We start from the raw sequence: 18,932 nt of genomic DNA, 5'->3' as shown, positions 1-18,932 counted from the left end.
AAAAAAAAAAAAAGAAATGTTAAGAGACATGGAAGATAGGGAAGAAATTTAACATAATCTAGTAGAAATAGAGTTCTGTGTAGATTTACAGCTTTGGAAACACTATGGGGTAGTTCTCCTCTGTTCTGTAGGGTCGCTATAGTTGGAATCAACTTGATAGCAGTGGATTGGTGGGTTAATTGATGTAGAAGAGAAAAATAGGAAATAATCATTCACTAGAGTGGGCTCTGTTGTACATAGGGTTGCTATGAGTCAGAGCTGACTCAACGGCACCTAACAACAAAAACAGATGGTTAAGAAATATAAAATTTGATTTCTTGAAAATACTAATAGGCAAACTGTTAGAAAAGTTGATTAAAGTAGAGAAAAGATACAAATAAACTATTAGAAATGATAAAGTAGGCAGAGCACATAGAGCTTAAAAATAGGAAACTATGACAAGTTTACATTAACAAGTTTAATTGTTAAGGTACAAATGTATAGAAAACTTTAGTACCAAAATAGATCAAAAAGAACAAAACCTTAAGTGCTTAGATTTGAATCAGTACTTAAAAACTCCACCATTCAAGAGTAATTATTAAAATAGAAAAGATACCAAGAAATATATATACCAAAAAACCAAACACACTGCCATGGAGTCAATTCTGACTGATAGCGACTCCCATTGACTTTCTGAGGCAGTAAATCTTTATGGAAGTACATTACCCCACTTCCTTCCATGGAGCAGCTGGTGGATTAGGTTAATCTGCCAGCCTTCTGGTTAATAGTCAAGTGCCTTAGGCACTGCACCACCAGAGCTCTTGTAAGAAATATGTGTGTGTGTGTGTGTGTGTGTTGTATGAAGCACTGAATATCCAATCTTATATAAACTCAGAGACTTAGAAAACAAGGAAATACTTCCCTTGCTAGTTTTATGAGACTGATAGAACCTTAGTATTAGATAAGGTACCTTAGTATTAGGTACATTCTATACATGTGTTTGTGTGCATTATTACTGTGGATTTAGCCCAAGAATGCAAAGACAGTTTGGTATTTTAAAAGTTTCTGAATATAGGTTAGCATATTAATAGATTAAAAGAGAAAAACTCTCTTACCTCAAAAGATACAGACAATGCATCTAAATATTCAAGAAACATTTATGACAAAAATGCTTAGCAACTAGAAATAGAAATGAAGTTTCTTAACCTATTGAGATATCATACTTATGTGAAATTACAGAATAATTTTTTTTAACTCTGTTGTGACATGAGGATGCCTACCCTCACTGCTTTTTTCACTTGGTATTGTGCTAGAAGTCCCAATCAGCACTATGAGCAAAGAGAAAGAAATGAAAGTGAAAGATAAGAAGGTAAGAAACAATTCTAATTTGTAGATTATATGATGCTCTATTTAGATAACCCCAAATATCTACATACAAATTAGTAGACTTAATAAAACTTCAGATTTCTAGAGATCAGCCTAAAATATGAAATTCACATTCTAATCTACCAGCAACAGTTACACAGTGTAATTTAATAAAGTATATTGTGTATAAGAAAAATAAAATATTGTTGAACTAAATCTCTAAAACTTGATTAAGACATTTGGAAAAAATATAAAACATCAGAGTTATTTTAACGAAAGTTAAAAAGAGAAAAAAATAAGCGAGAAGGTCAGTATCATAAAGCTGTCTGTCTGTCTGCCCAAATTAATCCAAAACCACATAACAGCAGTCAACATTTCAAAAGGCCTTTATGGGACAGATGAAAGAGTCTTAAATAGTTAAGAGAGCTTGAGAAGAAGAAAAAGTAGATTGATTGCCTTACAAATGAGCAAGATTTTTTTTGTAAAGCTAATCATAAAATTGTGATATACAGATAAGGACAGAGAAGCCAATTGGACAGATTAGACAACTGAGAGACCTGTGCATGTATAAATACTTGATAAATAACAATAGTAGCATTGAAGATCAATATGAAAATCATTCAGCTGAGCTGACCAGAGACTAACACATAATGTAGCTTCTAGTATAATGATGGTAAAACCAAACTCACTGCCATTAAGTGGATTCCATCATAGTGACCCCTTTTAAGCTTCCAAGGCTATAAATCTTTACAGAAGCAGACTGCCTCATCTTCACTCTCCAGAGCTGCTGGTGGATTTAAAGTACCAACCTTTTGGTTAGCAGCCAGATGCCTTAACCACTATACCACCAGAGCTCCCTTAATGTTAGTATAGGTTCTAGAATTTGTGCATAACTCTTCCCTTAAACTATGTAGAAATCATTGATTCTTTCCAGTTTCAATTTTTTAAAAAAATGTTTTTATTGAAAAATACATGTCACAATTTATACCAATTCAGCAATTTCTACTTGTACATTTCAGTGACATTGATTACCTTCTTTGAGGTGTGCAGCCATTCTCGCTGTTCTTTTCTGAGTTGTCTCTCCTGCATTCTGAATTTAATTTTCCTATTTTATTGCTGTGCTTTCTTTTATTGCTTCTTGTGTCCTTTTCTTTCAAGCCTTAGGATTTGTTTCCCTGAATTATGTTTCTCCAAACTTTCTCATTTAATAAAGTAGAAGTGATTTTGAACAATATAAAAAGCCAATAGGAATTCAAATTAGTTCATTTTTCCTAATCAGCTTGGTATTTTGGTTGAATTTATGGCAGAATAAGCATTTTATGTCCCCTTGAAACCAAAGAAATCTTGCATTTGAAGAAAAAAAAAAAAAAAAAAACCTTGATCCCTAATCATATTGATCTAATAACCCAACCATATTGATCTGATAACTAATGACTTTGCATTTCTGAGTTCATTTTTATTTAATGATGTTATAGCTTATTTAATAAGTAGGGGTAAAATGCAACACACTGTTGTTGAGTCGGATCTGACTCATAGCAACCCCTTTTGGGTTTCCCAGGAAGTATCACTACGGAAGTAGATTGCCCAAACAGACTTTTATTTGTAATGGTAAATTTGTAAATACCTCCACCATTGATTAGTTTTACATCAACATTTCTCTGGTTACTCATAATATCAAATCTTTTTATATTCATCTTCATGGTCTAGAAATGTGTTGAAATATATTCTGTATATCAAAACACTTCAGGTGTGTTTTTTGTTGACCACTGAGTTGAAGATTGGACAATCTACTTCTGTAGTGATACTGCTTCAGAAGCCCAAGGAGGGGTTGCTATGAGTCTGATCTGACTCAATGGCAGTGAGTTTGGTTATTGGTTTTTTGAGTTAAGAAGGTTTTTTGGGTTTACTTTTTTTATAGTATATGTAAGATGGCAGGTAACATTCTTCCTGTCTGTTTTTGGAAATTTAAAAGACTTACAGACAATAAAAGAGAAAAAGAATCTAATCTGAAAATAACTGTGAAAAAAATTCCTCAGATGGATATCACAACATCTGAAAATATAATATGTTAAAATAACTGAAACAATAAGTGCCCAGTTGTTGTTGTTATGTGCCGTTGAGTCAGACCTGACTCATAGTGACCCCTCTTTGGGTTTCCGAGGCAGTATCACTACGGAAGTGGAAGTAGATTGCCCAGCCTTCCTTCCGAGGAGTGGCTGGTGGGTTTGAACCGCCAGCCTTCTGGTAAGCAGTCAGGTGCCTTAGGCACTACACTACAATAGGTTCGTTTATTATGGGTCACTCTCAGGAGTCACCGGTGTATCTGTAAAATATATATGTGGAGAAAATGTGACAGGACCAATGTGACTGATGTTCGCATCAAAGCTTCTGTGCTACTATGCAGTTGATGCAGTCAGTATTAGTGGTGTGTACTGTTTTCTCAGGTAGCACTTACTTTGAAAATGTCACTGAAACACTGTTTATGCTGTGTCCTCCAGGTCGGATCCGTACAAGACGGCAGAGCTCTGGAAGCACCACCAGTGTTGCCTCTACGCCTTCTGATAATCGAGGCCGCAGTCGTGCTAAAGTGGTTTCTCAGTCCCAACGTAAGAAGTATATTTTATGCTCCCTATAATCAGTTTATTCAGCAGTCCATTCTGTGGTTTACAATATTATTCTTAGTTATTCTCTAAAACATTTATCTACATACTATACAATGACTTCAGGGGGAAAACATATTTTGGGGTGCTAAGATAATGTGAGTAAACTTGATGTTTGTTGGATAAGTTTACAAAATGGAGTGTTCCATGTTGTCTTAGTTATCTAATGCTGCTGTAACAAATAGTGCAAGTGGATAGCTTTAACAAACACAAACTTACTTTCTCAGTATTCCAGAAGTCTGAATCCAGGGTACTGGTTCTAGATGAAGGTTTTCTCTCTGTCAGCTCTGGGGGAAGGTCTTTGTCTCTTCAGCGTGTTTCCTGGTTTCTTGGAGAGCTCCATATGGCTTGACATCCATCTTCCCCCATCACTACTAGTACCCTTGCTTGTTTAATGTCTTTTATATCTCAGAAGAGAGTGATTGAAAATATACACTATACCAATCCTGCCTTGTTAACATAACAAAGACAACCCATTCCCAAATGGGATTATAACTACTTGCATAGAGAGTTGGATTAACAACACATATTTTGGGAGGACACAATTCAATCTATAACATGTGTTTCTTTTTAGATGATTTTGATTTTGTATCATTAAGGTTTACACAAAAAAATGGGAGTTTCTCTACCTGTTCTCAAGCCTCAAATTGAAGCATATCTAGAACATGACCCATTTTTCTATTGTTAGAAATTCTTCTGGCATAGTGCCTAAGGCACTTGACTCTAACCAGAAAGCCATTGGTTCAAACCCAGCAGCCACTCCTCGGAAGGAAGATTGGGCAATCTACTTCCGTAGTGAAGTAGATTTCTGCCTCGGAAACCCAAGCAGGGATTGCTTTGTGTCGGGGCCAACTTGATGGCACATGACAACACCACCACCTAGGGATATAACTATTAGTGTCGAGTTCTGTTTCCAGTGGTAGTAAATCTATTTAAAGCCTGTTCTGGTTACCTAGTCCCTCTCTGACAAGAAATATACCACAAGTGTGATGACCTTAACAAACAGGAGTTTATTCTCTTATAGTTTGGAGGCTTTACATCCAAATTCAAAGTGCCAGATTCTAGGGGATGGGTGAAAGCCCCTCAACCTTGGGGTCCAGCTCTGCCTCCTGCTCCTGGCCCACTGGAGCTAGAGGCATTTCTTCACTCAGACAGATGCTGGCTACTGAGACTGAGAAGCCCAAGGTTGACAAATAAAATGGCATAGTCCCAATGTTTCCAAACCACATGGCAGGTCATTAACTTAAATCCATTGTAAGTCCCAAGGTTGGCAGAGCATAGCAGGCTGCTGAGCAATGACATGGCTACATGCAGGGTCCAAGCATGCCATAGGCTAGAGACCATTCTCAAAGCTTCTCCTTATATACGGGGAGCAGCCCACTTCCCAAAGGCAGCTACTCAGCTGCTTGTGGTAGATCCCACACCATGGACTTGATTGCCAGTCTCATCATGGGGAATAACTACCACCAGCTGCCCAGCCACTCAACCAGACCCAGCCAAGTTGACACGCAAAGCCCTTCCCTTTTAACCCCTTGTCCTAACCTTTGTGGCCTGCTCTTTTCTTGACAATGTGGCTTTTGCTTTTCGCAGCTGCCTTTGCTTCCATTATTGCTTCTTTGTATATGTTAAGTCAATTGGATCATTTGTTAGCATCAGCCCTGAAAACAACCATAGATGGAATTAATTTAAATGATTTTTAGACTGCAACCCAGTTGTCTGACTTTCCAGTTACATGAAACTTTGAGTATCCTGCTCCTTCTTCATGTGGAGTAGAGCTGGCTCTCAAAATTCTCATGGACAAGTGTCATGCGGTAGGATAGTCCTCTCCTTTTTAGGAGCTGCTCTGTTCAGGCTTCTCAGCATAGCACTTTACAGCTGGTATGTGTTTGCAGCTGCACCTTAGATATTTCTCCTAGTATTTAGAACACCTTTCTCACCATTTTCTGAAATTAGGTATTTTCCATGTCTCTTTGATAACTATTCTCTCATCTCACAAAAGTTCATGTCCTTTCTCAAAAGGAAAGGGAAGATCAATCAGATTGCTGCCATGCATGGGGCTACAGCATCTTTTTGTGGGATAGGTTGTATTATGCAGTATAATGTACACAAACCACAGGCTTTGGTGTTAAGACACATCTTGGCTTGCATCCTGGCCTTGTTATGATATTGTGCAAGTCTTTTAGCCTTTCTGAGCCTTCATTTCCCTGTCTGTAAAGTGGGTGATAATAAAAACTCCCTCATAGGTCTATCATGAGGATTTAATAAAAATTAAGAACCTGGCATGTAATGGACAATCTGTAAACTATTCCGTGGATTCCTATTCTACCTGAGGTTGAGCAACCTCAACTTTACGTCATTTATCCCTGTCCATTTCAGTAAGTTGAGAAAAGAAGGCTAGGAATGGATCTATAGGATGAGGGATATAATTAAGACCAAGGATTCTCTGTTTCCTATAAAACTCACCTGGATTTTCACTCAGATGCAGTGTGCAGGTGTAGCTCAGAATCTACCTTGGCAACAACACACCAGCTCTGGTTATTCTTTAGAATCCTAATGATGCCAGGAGTCACAGAAAGATTTAATACTCTGATCATGATATGGTAAATATGAATCAGATCTTACTTGAAAAAACAATGTTCAAGACTCAATATATAGGTCAATATAATCAAATTGAATAAATAAAAATTGCCTAACCCTTTAGCTGTTCATTACCTCTTTGGAGAATGAAGATTGAACAGTATTGGACATTTCTTTCTGTTTTCTACGTATTGGTGTTGTCATCAGCAGGGCTGTCTGTCACTAGCTGGGTTAGTGCTGTGTTTTCCTCTTTATATTGCAGGCTTACAAATGTTATCTCTGTTAGGAGGTGGTGAATATTAAAGTTTAAAAAAATAGTGGGGATTGAGGGTGGTGATAGAGCTTTAATTCTTCAGTCTTACGGAAGTAATGCACCTGGCTTGGGACTCCAAAGGAGCTCTGGTGGCATAGTGCTTAAGGCATTTGGCTGCTAACCAGAAGGTCAGTAGTTCAAACCCACCTGGTGCTGCATGGGAGAAAGATGAGGCAGTCTACTTCCATAAAGATTTATAGCCTTGGAAACCCTGAGGGGACTTCTACCCTCTCCTATAGGGTCGTTATGAGTCGGAATCGACTTGCTGGCAGTGGGTTTTATTTGGGACTTTATTTTAAAGCCCCTTCAATTTTAGTCTACCTACTAAATTCCACTCACAGGAGGAGACAGCACCAGACACTAGTAAATGATCATGAAACTAGACCATAATCTTCTTAAGCCTATGACTGAAATATTTTTAGAAATTACTAAGATAAATATAGACAAATAACATTTATTGCAAATGTAGAGATACTAGAATTCATAGTCCTGCTTTAATAGTAAATAGATTTCCAAAGAAAACTATAAAAAACTACTTCAAGAAACCATAAGAGATCTACATAAATGGAAGAACATCCCTTGCTCATGGATAGGAAGACTGAACGTTGTGAAAATGTCAATTCTCCATAAAGCAGTCTATACATAAAATGTAATCCCAATCCAGATCCCATCAGCTTTTTCTAAGGATATGGAAAAATCAATCACTAACTTTATATGGAAAGGAAAGAGACCTCCGATAAGCAGAGCACTACTGAGGAAGAAAAACAAAGTAGGAGGTCTCACACTGCTGGATCTCAAAACCTACATACAGCCACAGTAGTCAAAACTGCCTGGTATGGGTATAATGACAGACACATAGACCAATGGAATAGAATTGAGAACCCAGAAATAGATCCATTTGACCTATAGTCAGCTGATTTTTGACAAAGGGACGAAATCCATTAAATGGGAAAGAGAATGTTTGTTTAATAAATGGTGATGGCAAAACTGATATCAATTTGCAGAAAAATAAAACAAGATGTATACCTCACACCATACACAAAAACTAACTCCAGATGGATCAAAGATTGAAATGTGAAACCTAAAACTATAGAGTTCCTCAAGGAAAAACTAGGGGCAAATTTAGGGACCCTAATATATATGGCATAGGAGCTTTGGTAACATAGTGCCTAAGGCTCTTGACTGCTAACCAGAAGGCTGGCAGTTCAAACTCACCAGCCACTCCTCGGACGGAAGATGGGGCAATCTACTTCCGTAGTGATACTGCCTTGGAAACCCAAGGAGGGGTCGCTGTGAGTCAGGTCTGACTCAATGGCACATAACAACAACAACAACAATATGTGGCATAAATAGACTATCAAGCATAACCCAAAATGCACAAACAGAAGAAGAGAAACTAGATGAATGGGACCTTCTGAAAATAAAATTTTTTTGTGCTTTCAAAGACTTCTCCACTTCAGTCAAAAGAGAACCTATAGGTTGGGAAAAAATATTTGGCAATGATGTATCTGACAAGGGACTTATCTCTAGAATTTATAGAAAACTCCAACATCTCAATAACAAAAAGACAAATAATCCAATTTAAAAATGGGCAGAATACATGAGTAGACACTTCACCAAGGAGGATATTCAGGCACCCAACAAACATATGAGGAAGTGCTCACGATCATTAGCTATTAGAGAGATGCAAATCAAAACAATAATGAGAAACCATCTTGCTCCAGCACTAGTAGCAAAGTTCAACAAGACAGAAAATAACAAATGCTAGCGAGGATGTGTAGGAGCTCTGGTAGCATAGTGCCCAAGGCACTTGACTGCTAACCAGAAGGCTGGTGGTTCAAACCCACCAGCCACTCCTCGGAAGGAAGGTTGGGCAATCCTACTTCCGTAGTGATACTGCCTTGGAAACCCAAGGAGGGGTTGCTATGCGTTGGGACCGACTCGACGGCAAACAACAACAACAATAACAAGCGAGGATGTGGAGAGATTGGGACTCTTATACACTGCTAGTGGGACTGTAAAATGGTGCAAACACTTTGGAAAGCAGTGTGGCAATTCCTTGAAAAGTTGGAATTAGAAATACCATTTGACCCAGCCATTCCATTATTAGGTATGTATCCTAAAGAAGTGAGAGCCATGAAAAGAACAGACATGTGCACACCCATGTTCATCGCAGCACTATTTACAATAGCCAAAAGATGGAAACAACCTAGGTGTCCATCAACAGAGGAATGGATAACCAAACTATGGTACATACACACAATGGAATACTATGCAACCCTAAAGAATAAACTAGAATCTGCAAAACACTGCATAATGTGGATGAATTTGGAGGACATTATGCTGAGTGAAATAAGTCAATCACAAAAAGACAAATGTTGTATTAGTCCATTATTATAAAAGTCAAGGAAAGATTTATCTATGGAAGGAAATTTTCTTTGTTGGTTATCAGAGGTGGGAGGGAGGGGAGGGATCACTGTTAGATAGGTAGAGATAAGTATTGATTTGGGTGAAGAGAAGGGCAGTGTACAAAATGTGAATGATGAACATGGTGGCATTGAAGAAGAAGAAGACAGAGAGAGGTACATGGGAGGTGCAGACAACAAAGATGAACCCTTTTGCACATATAGTACTGAACTAGTCGGTATGTCTATGAAGCAGGGAGTATACCCAAGACCATGTATAGGGTTGGCAGATAATGGTCCTGTAAGTGTATTTATATGATCTGAATTCCCAGGTGTATAACAGAGCTAACAAGGGACAAGGTTATAGTCACTTCTTGGTCACAGCCAGCTACCCAGAGGGAGTGAGTAGTTGAACCTGTGGGCTTGGGACCATAGCCATAGAGGACATCAAGCTCAGTTGTCATAACATACTACACAAAACATTGTTCCACCTCCTATTTTGGCAAGTAGCAACTGGGATCTTAAAAGCTTGTAAGCAGCCATCTAGATGCAGCGATGGGTCTCTCCTTGTCCAGAGCAAAGAAGAATGAAGAAAACCAAAGATTCATGGAAAGAATTAGTCCTAGCGACTGGTACACTATGTGATCCACAGTCTATACGACTATAAGAGCAGAAGAACCACTCGGAGGGGGGATGTATGTAGGAAATCCTGGATAGAGAGGGAGAACAATGTGGAATAAAACTCAAAATCATTTGAGAAAAAAAAAAAGGTTGGAGGGGACCAGGTTTGCCGGTGTGATAGAGCCTACTGGATCCACTGAGACTATGGCCTCTAGCTGCCCTTCACGTCTGGAATTGAATCCGCACCTGTGACTTCCAGCCAAACAAAAGACATGCATATGAGTTGAACATTTACCTGAGGTAGATACACTCCTTGGAGAGAACAATCATGGGGGAAAGAAGGGCTATTTATGCATAGGGAGACAGCTGTGGGGGCAGGAGTGCATGCGACAGCTATTGGGGCAAATTGTAGTCAATGTCATGAGACAAAGTGTATGTGAACTGCTGTAGGGAGAGTGAATTTGCTCTGTCAGTTTTCACTCAAATCACAAAGATAGATTGATAAATTGATAGTAAATAGATTTCATTAATATTAGTTTTAGGACCCTTAACAGTGGGCATATTTCAAATACTTGAGGTGTAACAGGTGGAACTGATTAATAACAGGTTTCTCCATTCATTGATGTTTATTTAGCACTTATTATGTGGTAGACATGGTGTTAAGGTGGCAGTGATACAGTCACTTCCCTTAGGTTGTTCAGAGCTAGCAAGTAGATGTGCTTCAGGAGAGGGCTTGCCTTAGACCTCTCTACATCTCCTAAGCCTAGTTCTATAACTGACACATAGTAGGTTCTTAATAAGTATTTCCTGAACAGATCTAAAATAATTACTAATGTAGTATGATAAGTATGAAATAAACATAAGTACAATAGTAGAAGAAGAACCAGTCCTAGATTGTGTTTTGTTAATATGTTTGTGAGCAAAGACATTTGTGTTGTGTTGCATGCTGACCTTCTACATTGTCTTATTGTCTTTTAATCCACTTTTTGCCTGTCCTTTGGTCTGCTCTCATAATCAAGGATCCAGATCTGCTAATCCTGCTGGTGGTAAGACATTGCTCTTCTTGCTTTTTTTTTTTTTTTTTTTGCATACTCTGTCTTCCCAAGTTCCTGCACAATATTAATTTTTCTCTTATTATGAGCTTAGTTGATCTTTCTGCATTTTTCTATATGTTCTAATTTTAGAGTTTGAAATGGATTTCTTTCTCTCTTCTGCTACTGTATAGCAAATTAATAGGTCCTGAGGCACATTCTTCATGATAACATGTATTGGTAGTTTTTACACTGTTTGACTTTAAGTTGTAGTAAAATTATTAAAAAGTATTACTTCTTGTGAGTAGTCACTTAAGTGACTGATTTGGTGATGGTACTTTTTCTATCTACTTACCTATTTATCATTTCCAGGTAAGTGCTCTTTTAAAGTGTTTTTTTTTTTTTTTCCTGAGTCATTATATTCTAGCACAGGAAAACAGATACTTTCCATTTAGGATATTACTTCTTTACTTGGGGAAATCTGAGCTATAAAAGTAAATAACTGCATTCTAGTTTATTGCTATGATGCTTAAAGTTACTGTTTTCTCTGTGGCAAAATTTGTCCCACAGGAAAATGGTTATATGGGTATCTAGCATCTTAGCTATTAATAAAAATTACCAGCTGTATTTTTTTTTATTGCTAATTAATAATTTCATTGCATACTTCTTAAGGGATGTAATCTCTGCTGTTGTAAATTATTTTGAGATTTCCTTTAGTAGAGTCAGTTTTTATAATATTCATGTAAAAAGTGAAAGGAATGTATGTTTTATTTGTTAGTATATACATGCATTTGTGTCTATAAAGAACTTTGGTAGTATAATGGTAAAAGAATTCTGCTGCAATCCCAAAGGTCAGTAGTTCAAACCCACCAGCTGCTCTGCAGGAGAAGGCTGAGGGAGTCTCCTTCTGTAAAATTAGGAATGCCTTGGAAATCTTAGGAGACAATTCTACTCTGTCCTGTAGGGTCAGTGTGAGTTGGAATCAACTCAATAGCAGTGGGTTTGGTTTTCATTAGGGGTGTGTGTGTGTGTGTGTGTATATATGTGCGTGTGTGTGTATATACACACACACGCACATATATACACACATATATATCTGTATATGTGTGTATATATGTGTGTGTGTATGTGTATGTGTGTGGGTTTGTAATTTTGAAATTTTGACTCTCGATCTGTCAGTTTCTGAGAGGTGTATTAGTCTTTTATTACTCATTTAGTCTTTCTGAGAAGATACATAAACTTTTTAAGTTTCTCCCTAAATATCATTTTTACTTATTTAAAATATTTGTTATTTGGAGCATAAATAATTTGAGATTATGTGTGTCCATGGAGAATTATTATTCTCTTATCAATATGAAATATTCTTTGTCCTTTTAAAGTGCTTTTTTAAAAATTATTATTTTATTTTGTTTTAGGTACATTGTTTGTGTCTTAGAACATAATATAATTTTTATTTCATGATTTTAAACAAGTCCAAAATCTCTGGCTTTTAGTAGATGAATTTAATCTGACCACATTTATTATGATTACTGATATGTTTGAGTTTATTTCTCTCATCTTATTTTGTGGTTTTTATATATCATATTTCTAGGTATTTTATCCTTCCTGCTGCTTTTTCATCCATTTGTGAGATTAGTGAATTTTGGGGGCTTATTTTCCCCATCTAATGGTCATATTTTTACTCTTCTGGCATTTATATGTAATTTTTTTTTTTTGCCATGTCCACTCTTTCATACAAAAAAATTAAATATTGTTGTGGTTACTTGTAGAGATTTGTTGTAGAGCAAAGAGGCTAATACTAATAACTCAGCCTACCCTTTTGAATCAGAAACTCTATATTCATTTTGTAAAACTCTTACCAGTAGTTAATTTTTTGGTTTGCAAATGATCTTCTCTTATGTGCTCAGGTTTTTAAAATAAATACTGCCATTAATTAAAAAACTATTTTTATATAACATTCTTAATATTTGATCTAAATTAATGTGTAAATTAACTTCTGAAATTATTATAGTTTATCCATGATTTACATTTGTTATTCATTTTTGTTTTGCTTGATTTTTAGCTGGTAGCCGATCAAGTTCCCCAGGGAAATTGTTGGGAAGTGGTTACGGTGGACTTTCTGGGGGCTCCTCAAGAGGCCCACCTGTGACACCCTCTTCAGAAAAACGAAGCAAGATTCCTAGGAGTCAGGGATGTAGCCGAGAAACAAGTCCAAACCGAATAGGATTAGGTAAGAATTCTCAAGAAGCTTGGAGAGTACCATTACGAATTTGGTCACAGTTTTTTGTTGCCTTTTAATGACTGTGTCTAATACAGAAAGCAGATCATTTTTGAACTGAAGATGTTACTTTGCCTATGTTAAAGACATTTCCATTTTTACTTTATACACATTATAGCATGTTGAGGTTGCAATCAGATTTGCAAAATATATGAGACTTAAAATCCACTGGAAGGAATTACATCGTTGTAGACTTTTGTGTTTTATCGTCAATTACAAAACACCACAGTTGGGTAAAAGAGCAGGTTTTTCCCCCCATGAGTGAGAATCAGTGTTGCTTTTAAGTTTCTTTTCACTAATTACCACTAAATAGTATCAACTTATTTAAATTTCCAAAAGCAATTTTGTAGCATCCATATTTATTTTGATTTTGATCTTCTCTAACTTAATGAGTAAAACTTAAGATCAAATATATGTATATATGTATATGTATAGTTACTTTATGCATATACTGTTTACATATATTTACAAATGTATCTATAATTATTTTTGACAGAATTCTATTCAAATATGAAATCCAGGAAGAGATGAAAACCCAAATATATAATACTTACTTTTGTGTTATAGGATTTACTTTCTTTGTAATAGTGTGTAGAAGTATATATATTGCTCTAAGAAGCTTTCAGATTTTTCACTAATTTTTAATCTAATTTATATGGTACCTTTTTTAAATAAAAGTTAGAAGTCTTTTGTAATACACTATGAAAAATCTAAGTTTGTACTCTTTAATTTTCTATATTATATATTTATCTACTTTCTACAGGTAAAAACGTATTAGTACAAGATGAGAATACCATGTTCTTATGTCATTTTGGTTTATCTTCCCCATTTATCTCAACAAATTTTACTTGAATGTTTACTTTGATGTACCAGACATTTTGTTACATATTAGAAGATCAGTGAAAAAGGTTTAGTTTCTGACTTCAAAAAACTTGTGGTCTGTTGGGGAAAGATGAAAAAATAAGACTGTATGACAGATACTATGTCAGGATGCCCTGGGACCACAAAAAAAGGAGTGTCTTTAGACTCCTTCCATGGAGGAAAGATGTGGCAGTCTGCTTCTGGAAAGATTATAGCCTTAGAAACCTTATGGGGGCAGTTCTACTCTCTCCTGTAGGGTGGCTATGAGTCGAAATCAACTTGAAGACAGTGGGCTTTGGGTGGTTTTTTTTTTTTTTTTCGGCCCCTTGCCAGCACGCTAGGGGAGGTTTCCAAGAATAGGTTTTGTTTTAGTAAAGCACAAAGTAGGATTAACTAGGGTAGGCAGAGATGAGGGGAAAGGTTTTCTAGGGACAGAGGAGCATGTGCAGAAACAATGAGTTGAGAGCAAGCATAATGCCTTCTGGAAACCTCAAGTGACTCCAGTAAAGGAAGTTTTTCAGAGTAGAGGTGCAGGAGATGAGGGCAGAGAGACTGATAACGGCACAACTGAAGAAAGCCCATATTTTTCAGAGGCAGGCTATTGCAGTAAGTCAGATGAGGAGTGATGCAGTTCCCTGAGCTAAGAGGAGGCAGGGGTAGATAATTAAGGAGGAGAAATAAAAAGAATTTGGTTTCAAGTAACATTTCCAAAGCAAGTAAAAAATATAATCAAGCAGTGGTTTTTGTTACCTCATCATAAGACCTGCTTTGTATTGACATTATGCAACACAGTCCCTCAGCTGGGGGTGAATGTGGATATCATGCCTGGAATATTTAAATTTCAAATTTAGATTTGATGCTGTTACATATCTGTGTTTAGTTCTGGTTTTGTTTGGAAAATGCATCATAGGTATAAGTTTTCAGCTGTTTGTGCAATTTCAGATAAAGCTTATGATCCATGTTAGTTTCATACCTATAAAAATACTTTTAATTTTAGGGATTTTTGCTTTTTTATTTATTAAGAAGCCATTTTTACCTTCTTTTTGAATTTGTGAAATAACCCACCTTAGTAATCTACCATACCTCTAAGAAGTGGTATTCCATATCCTTATCTATGAAGTTTGTGTTTTGTGTAGTTAGAAAATAGTGTTTTATAAGCTTTTAAAGAGGGGGTACTATGAAACATCAGTAAGGACTAAATTGGAGCCCATTCCCTTCCAAAGAGTTCCTAATTGAAACATATTTTTGAGAAAAAGGTATTTCCTTGTTGCTCATTAAAGGTATTTGTTTTACGTGATGCTTTGAGGACATACATGCAGTTTTTATTAGATACTTTATTAAAATCTGCATTTTGTGAGAATACACGTACACAGAAATAAATGAATAAAATTTCCATTCCTTACTCATTCCTATAGTACTCCCTAGAGATTTCACTTTATTAAGGGAGCTGATACATCAATATTTTTAGTAACAGATTGCTAATTCTATTAGAATCATTTTAATATGCATTGATTATTTGGCTATATATCCAAACATTCAGTTCATTAAATAGTAATTTTAAGTAATTATTCAAAACAAGGGTGAGCATTTTTAAAGAATACTTTAAATATAATCTCCAAAGCAATTAATTCAGCAGTTTCATTGATAATTCAGCTAGCCTTAGAATTTTACTGAGAATACATTCTAGTTATTTACAGTTTATATTTTGTTCAACTGTGCATTTTTGTTTGTTTGAAATTATTTTTCATGACAGAATTTTCTTTTCTCCTTTGTCATTAAAAACAGTGCCAGAACTCTTCTTTCGTACCATTTAAGATTTTTTAAGCAGGACAGGATGAAATTCCTGTTGGATAACCAAGAAACAAAATAAAACCCAGCTATACTTATTTCTTGGCAATTTATTCCCTCATAAACTTTCTAACCTAGTGGATAACATATATTTGTAAATTGTTTCATTTCTGTATGTTTTATTCTGTTTTTGACAGATAACAAAAGCACTTAAATAGCAAACATTTATAGCAATCTTGTTTAGGAAGTTCTTCCATCATTGCCTTTTGTTCCCTTCTATTTTCAAGTTAAAAATATTTTGAAAAAGTTAAAGATTAATAGTATTCCATTTCAGCTGTGAAATTAGACTACTGTATGTAAGACCAAAACACAAAATGTCTAGAGAAATACGTTTTATGTCTTTTACATCTAGTAGTTTTATTGATCCTCTATATATATGTCTTTTACATCTAGTAGTTTTATTGATCCTCCTATACTGTGCTTTAACATTTGAGTATGATCGTTTCCAAGTCCTTTCTTAAAAGGTGAAAGTCAGGATTATCATTAAAACATTGTAAAAATAGAATAGAGTTTCTTTCGCAAAATGAAAGCCAAGTAAATGGTTTTTCCAGCTTCCCAGCATTTCATGTAAGCATGACTCAAGCTCTGCCTAGCAATACTACTTTTAGTTCCCATTGCATTTATTTTTATCGTTTCTTCCTCGTCTCTTCTGCCCTTTTGTGAACATTGAGTTTCTGCACTTAATAATTAAGATAAAATTAACATTAGTTTATCGTTTTAAAGTTTTGACCACAGCAGTTCCAACCAAAACCCAAACTGTGTCATCAAGTCAATTCCGACTCATAGCAACAATACAGGACAGAGTAGAACTGCCTATGGGGTTTCTAAGGCTGTAATCTTTATGGGAATAGATTGCTACATCTTTCTCCTACAGAGCGGCTAGTGGGTTCTAACCAGGGACCTTTTGATTAGTGGCCATGCACTTAACCACTGCACCACCAGGGCTCCTTTTACCTCATTATTTAACCTTTGTAAAAATCACTTATTTATATAGTTGTTTTAAATCCTCTTTGTGGATTAGTCTTTGGAAGTGGTGTTTTTCTTCATGTTCCAAATTATCTAACATGTGAACTGTTGATATCACCATTTGATATACTTTAATGTGATTTGGGGCAGTCGTAGACACATTTTCACAAAACTATAAATGGAAATTATTCTTTTCCTATATACTACTACTAGGCCATAAGTTAAAGGAGCTAGTCAGCATGAATGAGTGAATAAACTCTTTCTGTGGAATAATAGTAGGAGGGTAAACCTTGTTAAGAATTTATGCATATTGTTACCTAAGATTCAATCTTCTTATCCTTGTTGAGGTTCTTTATTGTCTTCACAAAGCAGCACAACCCAGAGAGACCAAAGATTTCCCATGGTATAACATGTATATAAATTTGAAGAAGGGAGTGAGGACTGGATAAAAATTCAGAAGTGATCAGGCAAGAACTATAAGGATTCACATACATGAAAAGCATTCACATACATGAAAAGCTATTAGAACTGTGTATTATTTTTGTATTGTCTTTAAAAAAAAAAATTTTATTGTCTTATATAGTAGGCAGGGAATAAAACAAGATTTTCACATAAACCTTTCTGCAAGGAACTCAGACATCCCTATGTATATGTACATGATCTCACAGTATAATTCTCATTTAATTGTTGAGACTCTTTCTCGTTCCTGACTTTCCTAAGGGTCTGAGACCCAGAGAGGCTAAGTGACTAGTCCAGTGAGTTAGAATGGAACTGTAGAAGTCATTTTATGACTCGGAATGTAGTATTGATCCTTAAGAATGAACAGTATTTCTTTTTGGCTTTCAGGAAACTTCTCATTTATTGGTGGAGATCAGTAGAAACTTCCAACTCTTTTTATGTATTTAATTTAGCATTTACTGCTTTTACCCTCATAGGAACCCTTTAGAATGTTATGAAGCATTGCTAATTAAGTAGTCACTGCTACTTATAGTGACAATGCAGTGCTTCTGTGTCACAAGGGCAAAATAAGGGATTGTTTAGGAATTTTTAGAATCCCCAGTGAAGCCCTATTTTGACTGATTGCTCAAATTGCATTCCTATGCTTGACTTTTCCTTGCCAGGGTAGTCCTAAGCATTCAGACATTATTTAAATACCTTTAGGGTCTAATTCAACTCCAGTGAGGAGCAGTTTAGCACAACAGTTAGTTGCTTTGGTTTCTCACCTCCTTAATCTTCTTTATCATGGAATTTCCTATTTCTGGTTTTAAGACATTCTTGTTACAGCTTGACCATACAGTAAATCTGCCTTTGCTCTGAAACAATAGGTAATGCTCATTGCAACATGAACACAAAATCTTTGCAAGAAAGATACTTCCATCCAGACCAGAATTAGCAGATCCTCTCAAGAAGGAAAGATTGTCTCCATCTATTAATATGTTGGGCATTCCACTTATATGCATTTTAGTACAAAGCTGTTTCCAAGTATTTTGCCAGTAATGTATTTCTGTTGACTCAAATCAAATTGAGAAACTGATCTTTTCTGAATTTCATGTTCAAATTATTATTAGGCCTTAGGCTATTCGTGCAACTGTGTCTTACAGTCTCATTATTGTATGAGGTGGGAATAAGAAATTTTATCCGTAAGGAAAAAACAAACTCACTGCCATTGGGTCGGTTCCGACTTATAGTGACCCCTCCTTGGGTTTCCGAGCTGGTATCTCTACGGAAATAGATTGCCCAATTGACCTTCTCAGTTGTGGCTGTTGGGTTTGAACTGCCAGCCTTCTGATTAGCAATAATCATAAAGTAATTGGCTGTTCTCAGGTCAGTAGAGGGATCTTTCAACACAAATACTAGGATTCTCAACCCACATACTGTAGATTGAGTGAATCAAACTGGGTTTATGAAGGTGTTTGAGTAGGGAGCACCGGCAAATCTTTTTGGATTCTCAGAGAATAACGAGGATTAGATGTTGGACCATTAAATGAAGGGTAGAAGCCCCAACTCTTTACATCTGTTAGTTTAAAT

General features: G+C 36.1%; 1 protein-coding gene across 1 annotated transcript in view; it reads left to right on the top strand.

Annotated features, from left to right (window-relative positions):
- The window catches only part of CLASP1 (cytoplasmic linker associated protein 1), a 416,010-nt gene that overhangs the window by 257,704 nt on the left and 139,374 nt on the right, over window positions 1–18,932 (top strand). Inside the window, exons 19-21 of the mRNA XM_042780565.1 lie at window positions 3,843–3,950; window positions 10,940–10,966; window positions 13,014–13,181. Of these exons, the coding sequence (XP_042636499.1) occupies window positions 3,843–3,950; window positions 10,940–10,966; window positions 13,014–13,181 (303 nt within the window). The remainder of the gene's footprint in view (window positions 1–3,842; window positions 3,951–10,939; window positions 10,967–13,013; window positions 13,182–18,932) is intronic.

The sequence above is a fragment of the Orycteropus afer genome, unplaced genomic scaffold, assembly GCF_000298275.1.
Source record: "Orycteropus afer afer isolate SDZICR_OR568_19922 unplaced genomic scaffold, OryAfe1.0 scaffold00004, whole genome shotgun sequence".
In the NCBI taxonomy this organism is placed as follows: domain Eukaryota; kingdom Metazoa; phylum Chordata; class Mammalia; order Tubulidentata; family Orycteropodidae; genus Orycteropus; species Orycteropus afer.
This window is presented reverse-complemented; position numbering and strand designations above follow the sequence as displayed.